Source organism: Terrapene carolina, unplaced genomic scaffold (genome assembly GCF_002925995.2).
Source record: "Terrapene carolina triunguis isolate 2854851 unplaced genomic scaffold, T_m_triunguis-2.0 Scaffold62, whole genome shotgun sequence".
NCBI lineage: Eukaryota > Metazoa > Chordata > Testudines > Emydidae > Terrapene > Terrapene triunguis.
The window spans coordinates 49,301,851-49,317,041 of record NW_020664413.1 but is presented as its reverse complement, the minus strand read 5'-3'; the positions used below and the strand labels follow the sequence as shown (position 1 = coordinate 49,317,041).

Sequence of the window (15,191 nt, the reverse complement as noted above, 5' to 3'; positions counted from 1 at the left end):
GCGGCTTTCAATCAGGCCCAGCTGTCCAATCAGCCGCGCCGCACTCTGCATGAGGGGAAGGGGGAAATCCCGGACATTTCTACTTTATTAGAAATCCCCCCCAGACGGCCATTTAAAGCTGAAAAAGCCGGACATGTCCGGGGAAACCCGGACGGATGGTAACCCTATTCTAGCCTGGAATTCCCCAACAAAATCCTAAACCGGGGCGGGCAAACTTTTTGGCCTGAGGGCCACATTGGGGTTGCAAAACTGTATGGAGGGCTGGGTAGGGAAGGCTGTGCCTCCCCAAACAGCCTGGTGCCTGCCTCCTATCCTCCCCCTCCCACATCCCACCCCTTGACTGCCCCCCATCAGAACCTCTGACCTATCAACCCCCCCCCCTGCTCCTTGTCCCCTAACTGTCCCCTCCTGGGACCCCCTACCCCTAACTGCTCCCGGGACCCCATCCCCTATCCAACCCCCCCTGTTCCCAGTCCCCTGATTGCTCTGACCCCTATCCACACCCCTGTCCCTTGACAGGGCCCCTGGGATGCCACGCCTATCCAACCCCCCCTGTTCCCCATCCCCTGACCCCTATCCACGCCCCCACCCCCTGACAGGCCCCCCTGGGACTCCCACACTTATCCAACCCCACCCCCATCCCCTAACCGCCCCCCAGAACCTCCGACCCATCCAACCGCCCCCTGCTTCCTGTCCCTTGACTGCCCCCCGGGACCCCCTGCCCCTTATCCAACCCCCCGGCCCCCTTACCATGCAGGTCAGAGCAGCATGTCTGCGTCACCCAGAGCCAAACACACTGCCACGCTGCTCGGCAGGAGCGCACAACCCCGCCGCCCAGAGCGTTGCCTGTGCGGCAGCATGGCTGCAGGGGAGGAGGTACAGCGGGGGAGGGGCCGGGGCTGGCCTCCCCAGCCGGGAGCTCAAGGGCTGGGCAGGACAGTCCCACGGGCCATAGTTTGCCCACCTCTGTCCTAAACCAACAGAGCAAACATAACCCACTTCTCCCCTTCTCAGACTTGATCCATCTCCATTCCTCAACTGAGCACCATCCAGGGCTTTCTCCTTCGAAGTCCAGGTCCTTCCCCATTATCAGGGTTCACCACCAGAGCTTGCTCCATCCCACTGGCTTCTCTGTATCTCTGCTGCCTCTTGTCAGACTTTGTTACTCAGGAGAGAATTCCAGAGCCAACTCTCCCCATAAACTTCCTCTGTGACCCACCCAGTCTCTCCACTCTCTCACACCAAACAAGGCACTGAAGTATTTTTTCCAACTCTCCCTACAGCCTCCTTCTCATCTGTGCTTCCTTTCTTTATAGTCACCACCCGGTGCCTGGCCCACCCTGCAGGTGCAGCCAGATGAGTTAACTGGCCTTTCAGACCCCATTAACCCTTTCAGAGCCAGGATTGAGGCTATACGCCATCACAAGATCCTATTGGATTACAGTAACAAGCTAATAATAAAAGCAGCAAAGAAAACACAGACAGCCCTCCCCAAAACTCGAAGCTTATTGCACCTGAATTACCAGAGTTCCCATCAGCATTTCAGAAGAGCAATTCCTGATGTGCCAGCAGAAAAATTTAGCCGTACAGTTCCTTTTAAATTGTTTTCCTTTACTCTGCTGGATAGGGCAGCATTTTCCTTCTTATCATTCTTAATTCAACCAACAGAAACCTTATGAGTTCATCTCAGATTACTAGAGGTGACTGGTCTCTCTTTTAGCAAGCCAGTAATGAGTGTCTCCTCTCTATTCTAAGGGGAAGTGCCACATTAGAGCCCAGTATTTTCCTTTTTAAGTTTAGAAATCCAGCAAAGATTATGTTTTCCTGATACAGCAGTATGGAGTTTACTACTTTAGCTACTTGGGAGGAGAAAGAGCTTGAAAAAAGTTGAATAGTTTGAAGAAAAAACCCGCCACATATTACTCATTCATACAGGGGAGAGTAACCTTGATTCCTTAAGCTCAATTAAACTTAAAATGAGTTAACAGGGGAAACCTCAGATTAATAAAACACTTTGGGCTTTGGGTGGGATTCACAAAAGTACTTATAGGCCTTACTATCCAGATTTAGGTGCCTAAGTATCAGGTTTAGGCACCTCAGTCCCAGTTTTGGCTCCACTGTGATCCAAAACTTCTGCCAAGCCCTGTAGATGCCTAAACTCGGTGCCTAAGTTTTTCAAAATAAAAGTTCCCTCAGCACCCATGTTTCTGCCTCTGAGCACATGCACTGTTGCCCTCCTGTAGGTATCTGGACACCTATCTCCTGCCTAAGCCTCAGAGTGATTCACAAACCAGGAGCAGACAGGCATTTAGCCACCTGAGTTGCCTGTGGAGCCCAATCTTGTAGGGGCCTCTGAGCATGCCTACCAGATCAGGTCCATTCAGAATTGATGTGGGGGAGTGTGCTCTCTCTCAACTTTTAGCCAAGTGGTTAGAGCACTTGCGTGGGAAGTGAGAGACCCAGGTTCAATTTCCTCCTCTTCCAGAGGAGGCTAAAAATTATAAGGTGGCGGCAGCAGCCACACCACCACCTCCTCTGGTTGTTTTATGTGTAGTGAGGCAGGCGCCTAACTCTCTTGCTCAAACACAGCTTAGGTGCCTGATTCCAGGCAGCAGGTTCCCATTTGTGGATCGCTAAGATGACATAGGCACCTCCCTGCAGCCTGGACTTCAGCAGCTCTCTGAGATCAGGGCAGGGCTGAGCACACACTCTTCTCGTTGGCATCTCGTTGGCTAGCTTAGGCAGAGCCTCACCTACTGTGCTGGCTTTGTGGATTGCATTTTAAGGTGCCTGTCTTTCCCCACTCATTGTTTAGGGAGCCTAAGCGTCTAATTTGGCCTTGTGGATTTCAGTGTTATTCCTGTGACTTCCTAGGCACTGTGACCCTCAGTGTTGCAATGCCTACGTTCCTTTGTAGATCCCAGCTTTGTCACCTCTTTCTCTTAATATAGTAAGGTTTTTCATTCCCAATTCTCCCTGCAGGACATAATTAACTCTTCATCTCTCTAACTAACCCTTTCGTTTCTTTCTCCCTTACAGTTGAGGGGAAAGGGTTACTTCTGTCACCCATCTCAAACAAACAAACAACCCTCTTCTTCCCAGAAAACCTGAAACTGGATGCTATGGGGCATATGAGAAACTTTCTTAGCAACCTATATTTTGTGACTGAAAGGGAGCAATTCTTCTATTGCAGCTATTATTTCTGGGAGGACTCCATTCCTTACACTTACTTTCCTCACCGTACGATGATAAAGTTCTGACGATTGATGGTGTTGCAAATCCAACTTGCAGTATGTAGGACTGCTACACTGAAATAAAGATGATCCCACGAAAAATGGAATGGGTGGCAACGCCCTTCATAAGACCTTATCGGCATCCCATATTTCTCCCTCACAATGCAATCTGTTCCTCTTCGATTTTGTTCCTCAGATCTGATCTTCCTCTTATACTATCAGTTCATTTATAGATACATTGGTGACTCATTTTTTCTGCGTTACACCCACCTTTTGTGCTTCTTTTTCTTTCCCTTTCCTCTATTCTCTACAAGATTTATAGCAATGCTCCCTCCACCTCCAACCTCTTTGGCAGCCTCTGTGTGCATTAGCTTAGTAAACTGCTGTTTTCAAATCTTTCCTGCTTCAGTGCTCCCCTTGATCAGTGGTGCCCCACAATGCACTGTGCATATTTCACCCAGGGAAGCTCGTAGGTGCCCAGAATTTTGAATATAACATCTGGTCTGATCCCAGCAAAGATTTCCAGATCACACAAGAGTTTGCCACTGAGCAAAGGGGTAAAGGGCCCTATGTGGAAATGGGGCCAGGAAGAGAAAGGGAAATTAAGGGGAAAAAGGGAAATTAAGGCAGCTTTATTAGGAATCACTGAACAGGTCTGAAGAGCAGCAAATTGCAGTCAGGGTGTGTGAGGGAGGGAGGGAGGTAGAGGAGCTAAAGTACAAAAAAGCATCTACGGGTCCGTGATAATTAATGGAATTATGGAAGTTATCAGTTCAAGTCAGGATGTATTTTTTCCAAACCATTTCCCCAAGCTTGACTTTCAAACCAGCTGATGGATACATGCAGAACTGTGATAAAACTTGAATCACTAGTTACTAGGATCTACCTTCCACAGCAGTTGAGTTAGTAGACATAAGTAAACAGGCAAACAAGGTTATTACTCTCTAGGAGCTGTCATCTGGAGGGAGAGAGAATGAGAAATCAGAGCAGTGAGGAGCAGAAAATTTCTTGGTGTTAATGACTGGAAATCTGCTATTTCAGTCTGTGGGTTAAGAGCTTAATATCCTCACTGATAATATGAATAGGTAAATCTTACCATCTGCCACTTTCCATTGTAATAATAAGCAATCTTTTGTAAATCAGAGCATACTATTGTGGTATGAATGGTGTGGATCATTTATTCATGCTTACATAAAATCCTTAAGTTTTAAGATTTTAAAAAATACAGTCAAGCTGTGGAACTCTTTGCCAGAATATGTTGTGAAGGCCAAGACTATAACAGGGTTCAAAAAAGAGCTAGATAAATTCATGGAGGATAGGTCCATAATGGCTATTAGCCAGGATGGGCAGGGATGGTGTCGCTAGCCTCTGTTTGCCAGAAGCTGGGAATGGGTAACAGAATATGGATCACTTGATGATGACCTGTTCTTTTCATTCCCTCTGAAGCACCTGGCATTGGCCACTGTCGGAAGACAGGATACTGGGTTAGATGGACCATTGGTCTGACCCAGAATGGCCGTTCTTATTAATCACCTACTTGTCATAATTAAAAAATAGAACTCCTGTTTATATTCCTTTCTCCAAGGAAATTTTTGGAGCTCAGTTCTAATTCCTTAACTATGTTTTTTCATTCATCTGGCACATGGTCTGTTTTTAATTGAAAGTTACTCATGAGTGATAGGCTTCTGACAATTGTTTGTTTATTTATTTATTTAAATAAAAAAAAACACTATTTTTTTTTTAGTGGAAGGTGTGCAAACCAATTATCTGGTCTTTGCAAATAAGTATAAGGAGAAATGCATTTTTTTAAACTCAAATGTTGGGACAACTCACATATTCGCATATTATTCTGAACATTGCACTAAACGAAACCTGAATACTGTATCCATAGCTTACCTGCAAGATCTCTTGTAGCTGCAGATGATGCAAATAATGATCAGAGTTTTAAAATTTTTTGGAACTTGTGCCTGTAATTCTTAAATGTATAATAGTTCATACTGAACTGATATAAAAGGCCAAATTCTGCTCTCATGTACCCTAGTATGAATCAAGAAGTCCACTGACAAATCAAATTAGTCTAGATTTGAGCCCCGGTCCTGCAAACTACTCCTTGGGGGTGGAATGTGTGCCTGCATAGAACTCAGGTTCCCGTGAGGGTCTGCCTGGGCACATGCGTCCGTGTGTGGAGTAGGTTGCCAGTTTAGTGCCTGAGCCCTGTCTTCACAGGATAGACTTCTGTTCTCTATCAAAAGAGGGGCTGTAGTACTGAGAAACAATGCACAAGAGAAAAATAAAAGATTAAGGAACAGCAGGGGCAATTTTGAAGCCACTTGGAAGCCTGCTAGAAATCAATGGTATTTCAGTGCTATTTTTATATGCCATAGATAAAAGGTTAGGGAAGGGGGAATAACAGAGATTTTTGGGCAAATTAACATGATTTTGTATAGCAGCATGGCAGAGGTGGGTTTGTAAGAGTTACGTAGAGGTGGAGAGGACAGGGCAGATAAGCTTAGGGAGGATGGAAGTGCTAGAGTATTGCCAAGTGTTGTTTTGTATCATTACACCTGTAATAAAATAACCGTTTGTCTTCATTTTTGAAAACCATTTAACCAAAAATCTAATACAGAAAAAAATGAAGTTTAATGTCTTCCACAGACAATTAATAAAATGTCGCCTACGTCCTTAAAAATGACTTTGAGACAGCTTAGAGAAGGAGCTTCCATGAACTTGCAAGATGTACTAACTATGGAATACAGACTGAGCCAGGCATGCATGGTAAGAAAAAAATAGAAAACTTTTGCCCCTTCCAGACATGACGTGCTGGTTGCCCACTTTTGCAATTCCATACTAATTATACCAACAAATATAGCTGACAAATATATCACTGTCAATATCTTAGTGGTGTCTTTGTTCAAAATGACAGTTTCCATTTGTATGCCTGCTTGTGCAACTGGAAGGAAAGGTAGCCAGCAAAACAAGGTTATAGGAGGGACAGTGGTTTACTAAGAAAAATATGGTGAAGCTACAATATGGAGAATTAAATAATAAGTAGTGTACAGTACTTAGCTTGGTGAAGTAGTTCTGGTACAGCAGCATAGTTGTCTGAATGAAACCCTGTAAGATTCCTGACAGGAAGCCTGCTCTGTTAATTTAGTCACTTTTTGTCATATAAAATATGAAATGACATAAAAATACTATTTTTGAATTGATAGTTTTGTTTAAGATAGACCTTGGAAATGTGTGGCATGCCTCATTCGTACTGAAAATATCATTACTCCTTTCCTCAAATGAGTATTGTCACTCCATTTCTAATAAAATGCAATCAGGATTTGATAGAACATAATTATTTAACTGAAAAGTGTGATAAGCATACACAGTACATCACAAAACAAATGAAGACAAGGGCTCTGCCTTGAGGAGTTTACAGTCTAAAGACCAATCCTGTAAGCCTCATTGTGTGGAACTTCCATACAATGTCAATGTGATGTACCATGGAAGGATGATATGATCATAATTCAGTCAACCACAGTGCACAAGACAGCAGTTCAAATGATAGGAGGTTTGGAGCTATGTTAGTAAGATGGGTCAGTATAGGAAGATTTTGGATGGGAGGAGAGCACTTGGTGGATGGACTCAGAAGGTTGTTCCAAACATAGGGTGTAGCATGAAAGAAGGTGCAAAAGCCAGAATTGAGGGAAGAGACAAGGGAGCAGTTAGGTGAGAACAATAAGAGTAATAAGAGTAAGAGAAGAAGACGAGAGCAGTGGAAGTGGAGTTGGGTAGAGGCTTGTGTAACATGGACTTGATGCAGAAGCAAGGAGCCCCCAGTGAAAGGGGGGTGAAATGGAATGTATTGTTTTACATGTTTCTTTGTCTTTCAGAGTGGCCATGACTTCTATGAAGGTGTTCGAGCAGGTAAGGATGCACACCAGAAAGATCACTTAAAGTTAATAGTGAGTAAAACACATTGCTTTATTGCTCATTTGTAGATATAAGTAAAAGTGCAGCAGTTTGTTTGACAGTAATATCCAGTACCATCATCTTAGAGAATATGGTCAATACATTAATTTATCCTACTCATTGTATTCCCTCCATGCAGCCATAGATTGCCAGCTGGCCTGTTGTCATTCTGTAACACGATAGAAAAAGGCTTTCTTGTGAATGTAAAGTATTTTTAGTGTTTTATACACGTGTTCCCCTTGCACCATTAACTGCTAGCACAGCACCATGAAAACATTTGTACCAGGGCATCTGAAAGGAACAAGATATATCCAGTGTGGGCAATAATAAGCAATGACGATGTGAAGCATGATCTACCATCACTCATGCATTCAGTTCGGTTCTGCTGTCAGCCAGAGTGCTAGGCAATCAGACCATTTACAAAATCAAAAGGTAAAGTTAGCAACAGATACATTGGTTGTTTCAGGGTAGAAGCACATTCATTAGCACAGGAACTATTTTTGGCAAATGTCTCATATATTATCATTACCTAAATCTTACCATAGAAAACATTCCTGGGTACATAAACTTTTGAATTTTTTTTAACCATTTCTCAGTATTACGTAGGCAGGAAAGGAAGCGGCAGCAAACAGCGGGGCTTTTGTCTATTGGATTGATCTGGGAGTCAGACTAAGGTTCTCTCCTCAGCTCTACCATTGAGTCACTATGTGACCTTGTGCAAGCCTCTCAGTCTTTGTGTCTCAGTTTCCTCATCTGTAAAATGGGACTCGGTGGTTATTTAAGAGCTGATGCATGTAGCACGGCATGAGATACCGATGGAGATGGTTTCCTAAGGAGATTACAGTGTAAGACAGCAGATCTAGTTAAGACTGAGGGACCCAGATGAGATTTTAATTCAGAATTTAATTAATTTAAATATTATCTCCTTTTCTCTAATAATCCTTATCTACCTTTGTAAAGCAATTTAAGCTCTGTGGATGAAGGGTGTTAAATGTTAAACTATTAATAAAGGAACCTCAGGCATCTTACCGTATCTATCAAAGGACAGGTATGGCTTCATTGTGCTAGCTAACAAGAGAAGGAAACATGCACAATTTAAAAGATGCTGTTCCTAGAATATATTCTAAATCTACGGGAAAATATGCACAATCACCGAGATATATCTGTCTGGAAAATGGCAGTCCTCACTGAGAGGCCAAGAGAGAGAGTCAAGCAGTAGACGTGATTCTCATTTGTAATGCACAAGGTCATTAAAATCATCTGGGAACTGGGCAGAGGACAGAGACAGATTACTTGTCCCACAGTTCAAGATAACCACACAGATCGCTGATTGAGAAACAAGCATCAAGGGGCAACAGCTGGGAAACTTCCATTTGCTGCATAGTATCTCTTTCTTGTGTGTGTTATAGCACGATTACATGATGATTAGAATAGGCCTACGGGTAATAGAAAATATTCAGATTTCATTGTGCAATATATAACTGGCAATTTTATCAATTGCTCTTGAATCATTTTTTACCCCAAGCTGCCCCCTACTCACACTGAGTAGTACCGTACTCTGTGAATAATCTCCCTGAAATCACTAAGACCACTCGTCAGATAAGGTGCTTATTTAATGTGAGAAAGGGTGGCAGAAACTGGCCCTTAAAGATGAACTGTAATGTTTTTTTTCATATATATATATATATATATACACACACACGCACACACACCATTAACAGCTTGATCTTTCAAGGTGCTGAGCACCCTCAACGCCCATGAAGATGCTCAGCACCTCACAGGATCAAGCCCTACTTGAATAATATGTGGATTTAAAAATTAGAACAATATACTTAAGTGGTTGCCATTAAAAGACTGCATTTGCCAAGTTACCACAGAGGAGTATCATAGATAACAAAGCTTTGCCCTATATGGAAAAAAAAAATTCTAAGGTATTGAGTGGCACGTGTGATTAGTTGCAATAGCACAGGTAGCTAGACAGAAATGTATGTGTGGAATTTTCAAAGCAATTTTTAGGTCTGGCTGTTACTGGTTTCACATCGCCACCACTGCAAATGGTTGTAGTGCTGTTGCTTTCCATCCTGGAGAACAGACATTCTTCTGACATAGGGCTTGTCCCTGAGAAGTGCTGAGCACTTCTTCCAGTAAGTGGGAGCAGCTGTGCAAATCCCATTAAAGCCAATGCGAGTTTCAGGTGCTAATCACCTCTTAACATCTGTCTGTAATCAAATGCATGAGAGTCTAGAGAACTTGTTCTTTGGAGGTCAGATATTTACTAGTATTAAAAGTGGAGTTCATGTTAAATCAATGTTAACTTAATAACAAGTAATGAACTTGCCTTTAATCAGCTGTGGAAGTCTCCCAACTTTCTCATCTGTTCCCCTGTTGGACAACACTTCTCCCCCCCCCCCCCCCCCCCCCCAATATCAAGCCAGATGAAAACTTTCTGTTTCTTGAGTCATTTTAATTGATACTATTTGAGAACATTTTAACAACCCAGATTCTGTGATTATGGAATGTTTGGTTTCCCTTGAAGAAGGCAAACTGTGGCTACTTGGATAAAGATTTAGAAAGGCAAAGCCCTGGGGTCAAAAGTCTTTCAGAAATCTGGCCTATGAAACAACACTGCTAACTGGCAATCAGCTGCAGCAACAAGCAAGGGAAGAAAAAAAGTATGTTTAGGGTGAACAGGGTTAGCTGTGATATGTCAGGCAGGCCTCAGGGTTTTGAAATTAGCCTGAAAAGGAAAGTGCTAGTTTTAAGCATAAGAAAAGGAGCTTCCTGCTAGTTGTTGTCTCCTGTTTACTGGATGAAACCTATCTTGTGCACATAGCCTCCATTATCTCCAAGAGCAAAGGCTGTAGGGAAACGAGTTCTGCAACCCTAACTCCCTGGCTGGCCAAGTCACATTTGGTTTCAGCTGTGGTTGAAGATGTCCATAAGTAACCCTGATAAAATTCCAGCCCTGTTAAGTGTGGTCACTGAGCCTACCGCACTCCTTTCAGGTCTAACTTAACCTGCCTCCTAAAGGACAAGAGAGTGAACATATGCGGGCAGGGGACTGGACTCGATGACCTCTCGAGGTCCCTTCCAATCCTAGAATCTATGAACCTATATTTGCTACAGCAGCAGATCTAGGGCCTCTGGGGGTGGCACTAGCCCTCCTCTCTTCAATAAATAAATGACTAAATGCTCAAGGCGTATAATACTTGCTAAGCTACATGTCCTGAGACTTCATGGATTGAGGTCAGGCAGGACCATTATGATTATGTAGTTTGAGCTCCAATATAACACAGGCCATATGTGTAAATAAGAAGAATAGTTTGACTGCACAGTGGTGTAAAGGACAGGAAGTTTTCTGTGCCACACACAGAACTGGTTGTTGTGAGGCTGGCTTGAATGTTCTAGAGGCAGCCACCATGTTTCAGGAGGTGGAAACTGAACCAGCACACACTTTGAATTTTAATAGCAGAATGATTGATTTGTTTTTCTCCCCTAGAAGCAGCAGCATAGCTGCTTCATTCAAACCCGTACAGTAGATTACCCTCTTTTGCAAATTAAAATTCCTGTAGCCATAATATTAACCTTTGAGGAACAAGGTTAAAAGGCTTTCTGCCCACTATCTAATGAGTTCATGACTGGTGCTTAAAATAAGAAAGTCCAAGTCAATATGATCAGAGTAAAACTGAAGAACATCTTTTCTTTTCATGTGAATACATTTTTTAAATTTAAATGTGGAGGGCTTTTATTTTTCAATAACATATTTAGTCAAATCATTGAGCTACATAATCAGACCTTTAAGAGTTCCCTGAAATTGTATACAGAAGAATCAAAGACCTTCTTGAAATTCCATTCAGATTTTTTTCCACACCATATGATATTGTTTATTGTTCCTTTCTGCTGGGGCAGTCTCTTTCTGGTTATTTAAAAGTCTCTTCTGCTAACATATCAGTAACAGTAATTAGCCTCTGATTAGCTCATCTCCAGCTATATGTAAGAGCTCTACCTGGAATTTAAATTTCTTACTTTGCCTTCTCTTTTTTCCTAACTAAGATCAATTTCTTCTCCTGGTCTGTTGGGAATGGATCTCTGCATCATGTTTTCTTGTGTTATATTTTTGCGTATTGCCCATTCATTACTGATTTTTATATACAGCATTGGGGATATATTCCAGTATTGTGCAGAATATACATATTGCAATGGTAATTCTTCAGAGAAATTATATCTCTTCTATATCTCTCTATTAATAGCTATATATAACTTTACTGTTGATTTTCCTATGAGGATATCCTGCCATATTGTTTTCCCCATTATTATTATATTAGTTTATATGACATTCCCATAGGAATTTAAGTGTCTACCCTTTAGTCTTCAAGAGTGAGATGCTGCATGAGGATTTAATAATTATTTTTTAATGAAAGCATCCTACATAGAGCCCTATAATTCCATCCAACCTCCAGGAGGTGGGCTATATATGGTCGGATTGAGCAGCAGGTCTACAATAAACGAATGGTTGGAGACTTGCGTGATAATAGTATCGATCAGCATAGTTTGTGAATGCTATATTGGATGGGGTTGTTATGGGGATTTCTGGAGCAATAAAATATTGCCAGTGTCATGCAACTCAAGGGTGTGACTCTGTTCGGTGAACATTCCTAAAAGGTTAAGCTGTTACTTAAGCTAAATACACTGTACTGCATATTGATTTTACTTCTGATATATACTAAATATAGCAACTGTATAATCTACTCTCTTGATGTGATCTGAAGCCCTCTTGATTGAGAAAATTCAATAATAACTTCACCTCTTTCTGCTTTACCTGATAGTGCTGATTGACAAAGACCAAGTCCCAAAATGGAAGCCGGCTACCTTAGAAGAAGTAACAGATGAATTTGTGGACAATTGCTTTAAGTCATTGGGAAACAGCGATCTCAAATTATAATGATGGTGTACAAGCCTATCAAGGGTGTATTCCTCTGTATAATTCTAGGATACAAAATTAATAATGATGCAGAGACTTTGATGAAGGAGGTATGGTAACACTCTTGGGTCTAATCTACTTGAGATGCATAGTCTGTAGTTTTTACTGTGTCTGTAGTACCATAAGGAGAAAACTGAATCAGGGGAATAAACTACTTCAAGAAAAAGCTTTTTACTAATTACTATTATGTAATAAAGACCATTTGATTTTTGGAGACATCTGTTAGTTTAGTAGGGCGATGCTGAGGAGGCAGCCTGTTTCAGTGAATAGTGTATTGGACTGGTAGGCAGGAGATCTGGGTATTCCAGGGTCTACCACTGATCCACTAAATTCATTCTGTGCCTCAGTTTCTCCTTTATAAAGTGTAGATAAAAATGTTTAACTTCATAAAGCACTCAGAGCTACAGATGAAAATGCCATGTATGTGAGTGTGCTTGGTAGTGGGCAGTATTTTCAATAATACCAAAGTAAACAGAGTATTCTAATAACTTACTGGGTTGACAACAAGAAGTTCCTATGCTACTGATTTAGCATCAGCTCAGTATTATGACCTAGTATTTGATACAGCTTCATTGTCTGGAATGGAAATCCAGTTTTACAGATGAAATTGTCAGCCAACCTAGCGTGTGAATAATATTTTACAGAGCTGACCAGTTTTAACTGTATTTTTAATACAATTGCCATTTACTACATTTTAGGTTATTTTTACAGTTTAATCTCTATAAAGATACCCTGCATAACAAGGCATTTACCTTGACTTGATAAATCACTAGTGAACTTTCCCTGGTTTTGTGATGACAGTTGAATTCAGTGGTGGAATAATTGCCTCAAAGTGTGGTGAACATTGAGGGCCAAAGTCACTGTGTCAGCAGCTGCAGCTCTGTTAACTTCAGTCATGCACGGATGATCTTGACAATGCATGACTGCAATTTAGCTGTACTGACCAATAAGTGATAATTCTGTCTCTACATCACAGGTGTTTAAGGGCCACATGCAGCCTAACAAGGAAGATCTACTGCATGGGGACAAGGGCGGGATTTGTGGAGGCTATGGAAGGGGTGCACACCCCTAAGTGGTGCATGCTTAGATTATGTGAGTAGAGGGACTGGAGAATACATTGCTACAAGGATCCTCAAGTCCAGTGGTTTTCAACCTTTTTTCATTTGCTGACCCCTAAAAATTTTCAAATGGAGGTGTGGACCCCTTTGGAAATCTTAGGCATTGTCTACAGACCCCCAGGGGTTATGGACCACAGGTTGAAAACCATTGACCTAGTCCATTCCCTCAACTAGTGGATGTGGGGTGAAGGGGTAGGCTTAGAAGCCTACTCCAGTCCTTAGACTGAAGTATCAGCTGCAGAGTGGCTCTGCTCCTGTTCCACATACAGGTTCTAGTGAGTTCTCCCTGCTTAGTCCAGTTCCTGGGGCTGGATGCAAAGGAAATGATACTAAGTGGTAGGAAAACCAAGTCTGCTGCCAGGCCCAGTGGCTAGTGCACTTGTTGTCAGCAACAGTAGCTGGAAAAAAGCTGAAGGTAAAAATTGGAAAGACTCTAACCAAAACATTATTAAAAATGACTGAAAACTGCTGTCTGGCTGCAACATTCGTGCTCCAGAGCTAGTGTGTAATTTTCACTTTCTTAACAAAAAGTGAAACTGGAGTTTATTAAGTTTCCCAGATTTAAGAGCTTGATTAGAAAGCCCCCATCAGTGACTATTCCAACTTGATAATAGAAAATGGGAGCAGAGGCGAAGGAAGGGGGAAGAAGGACCAGGAAACTTTTTTTAAACCATATAATAAAAAACCCTCCTCAAATGTGCATTAAAGACTGCTGTTCCATCTCAGGCTTCCGCTGATGTTAATAATGCCCTGAAGTTCCACAATGTAACCAGAGCCAATGGATGTAATTATATCCTTATGATGTACAATTAGCATTTTCACGATTCTGTGTGTCGTACATGGCCACTGATCTATGTTCTGTTTGTTCAAAATGGAGACTGTGCTTTTTATAGTTACTTTGACAGGTTAAACTTCAGCGACTCTTTTTCCAGTTATTTCTATGGCAATAGACAAGGTCACGACAAATGTAAGTTTTTGACTTCTCTGAAGACTCTAGTCAAGAGGAGGAAACTGAGCTGAAAGGGGAAGAGCTTTTATTCAAACAAATATGTTCAGTAATTGGCACTGCCAAAATAAAATAGAATGACAAAGCAGAAAGAGACCGCAGAATTGTTTACAAGGTGCTCAAAGGTGTGCAGCAATTAGCCCTACACGCTACATAATTTAGGCAGCTAGTTGACCTGTAATCTCTTGGTGCAAATAATTAAGGGAGAGAGACAGAAAAGCACTGGTGTCTTGACTATTCACTAATAGCTCCTCTACTCAGTGGCCTCGCCTTTAAAGTGCGGTGGTAAAATTTCAGTCTAGCTGCCAGTTAGAGTAATGAGGTACATTTTGTTATTAATGGTAAAATTTTCAAAAAAAGAACCACCAAAACTTTAAATGATGATAAGCTCTGAAGGAACAAGGTAAGTTCTCATATATTCAGCAAAATTCTGTTTGTTCCATTATTCTTGTGCAAAATGTAAAGTCATCTATTGTGTGTTTAATAAACGAGGCCAAGATTTTGAGCTCCTTGAGGCAGGAATCATGCTGTCTCTGCTTGCAAAGTACATAGCACACTGCTGGCATTGCAAGATTTTATATATATAAATTAATATACTCAGAACGGGATGTAATGTGTGTTTTAATCAAATAAAAACCTTACAAGCAATTAATTACAACTTAATTTTATTCAGTTAAGAAAATGTTTTCACAAAAATATTGTAAAAATATATGGTCATACTAGAGTTCGGATCCAGCTCTGTCATGCTGCTGAAATGTCAGTTTTACAAAGTTGTGCTGTAGTTAGTTTTTGAACCAAAAGTAGAGCATCAAGCAAGGCAGATAACATGCATTAGCGAGATACAATTGTCACTGTTTTGTGGACAGTCGCATGGACATTGTATAACGTATAGT

General features: G+C 41.7%; 1 protein-coding gene across 2 annotated transcripts in view; it reads left to right on the top strand.

Moving 5' to 3' along the window:
* HIBCH (3-hydroxyisobutyryl-CoA hydrolase) overlaps positions 1-14,950 on the top strand; it is a 94,915-nt gene extending 79,965 nt beyond the window's left edge. Inside the window, exons 12-14 of one of the 2 annotated variants that reach the window (XM_024197756.3) lie at positions 5,889-6,008; positions 7,115-7,148; positions 12,020-14,950. In XM_024197756.3, coding sequence (XP_024053524.2) covers positions 5,889-6,008; positions 7,115-7,148; positions 12,020-12,135 — 270 coding nt within the window. In that variant the 3' untranslated portion in view covers positions 12,136-14,950. Of the gene's footprint in view, positions 1-5,888; positions 6,009-7,114; positions 7,187-12,019 lie in introns of both variants that reach the window. The other variant, XM_024197757.3, reaches the window with a different exon arrangement.
* The last annotated feature ends 241 nt before the right edge of the window (positions 14,951-15,191 follow it).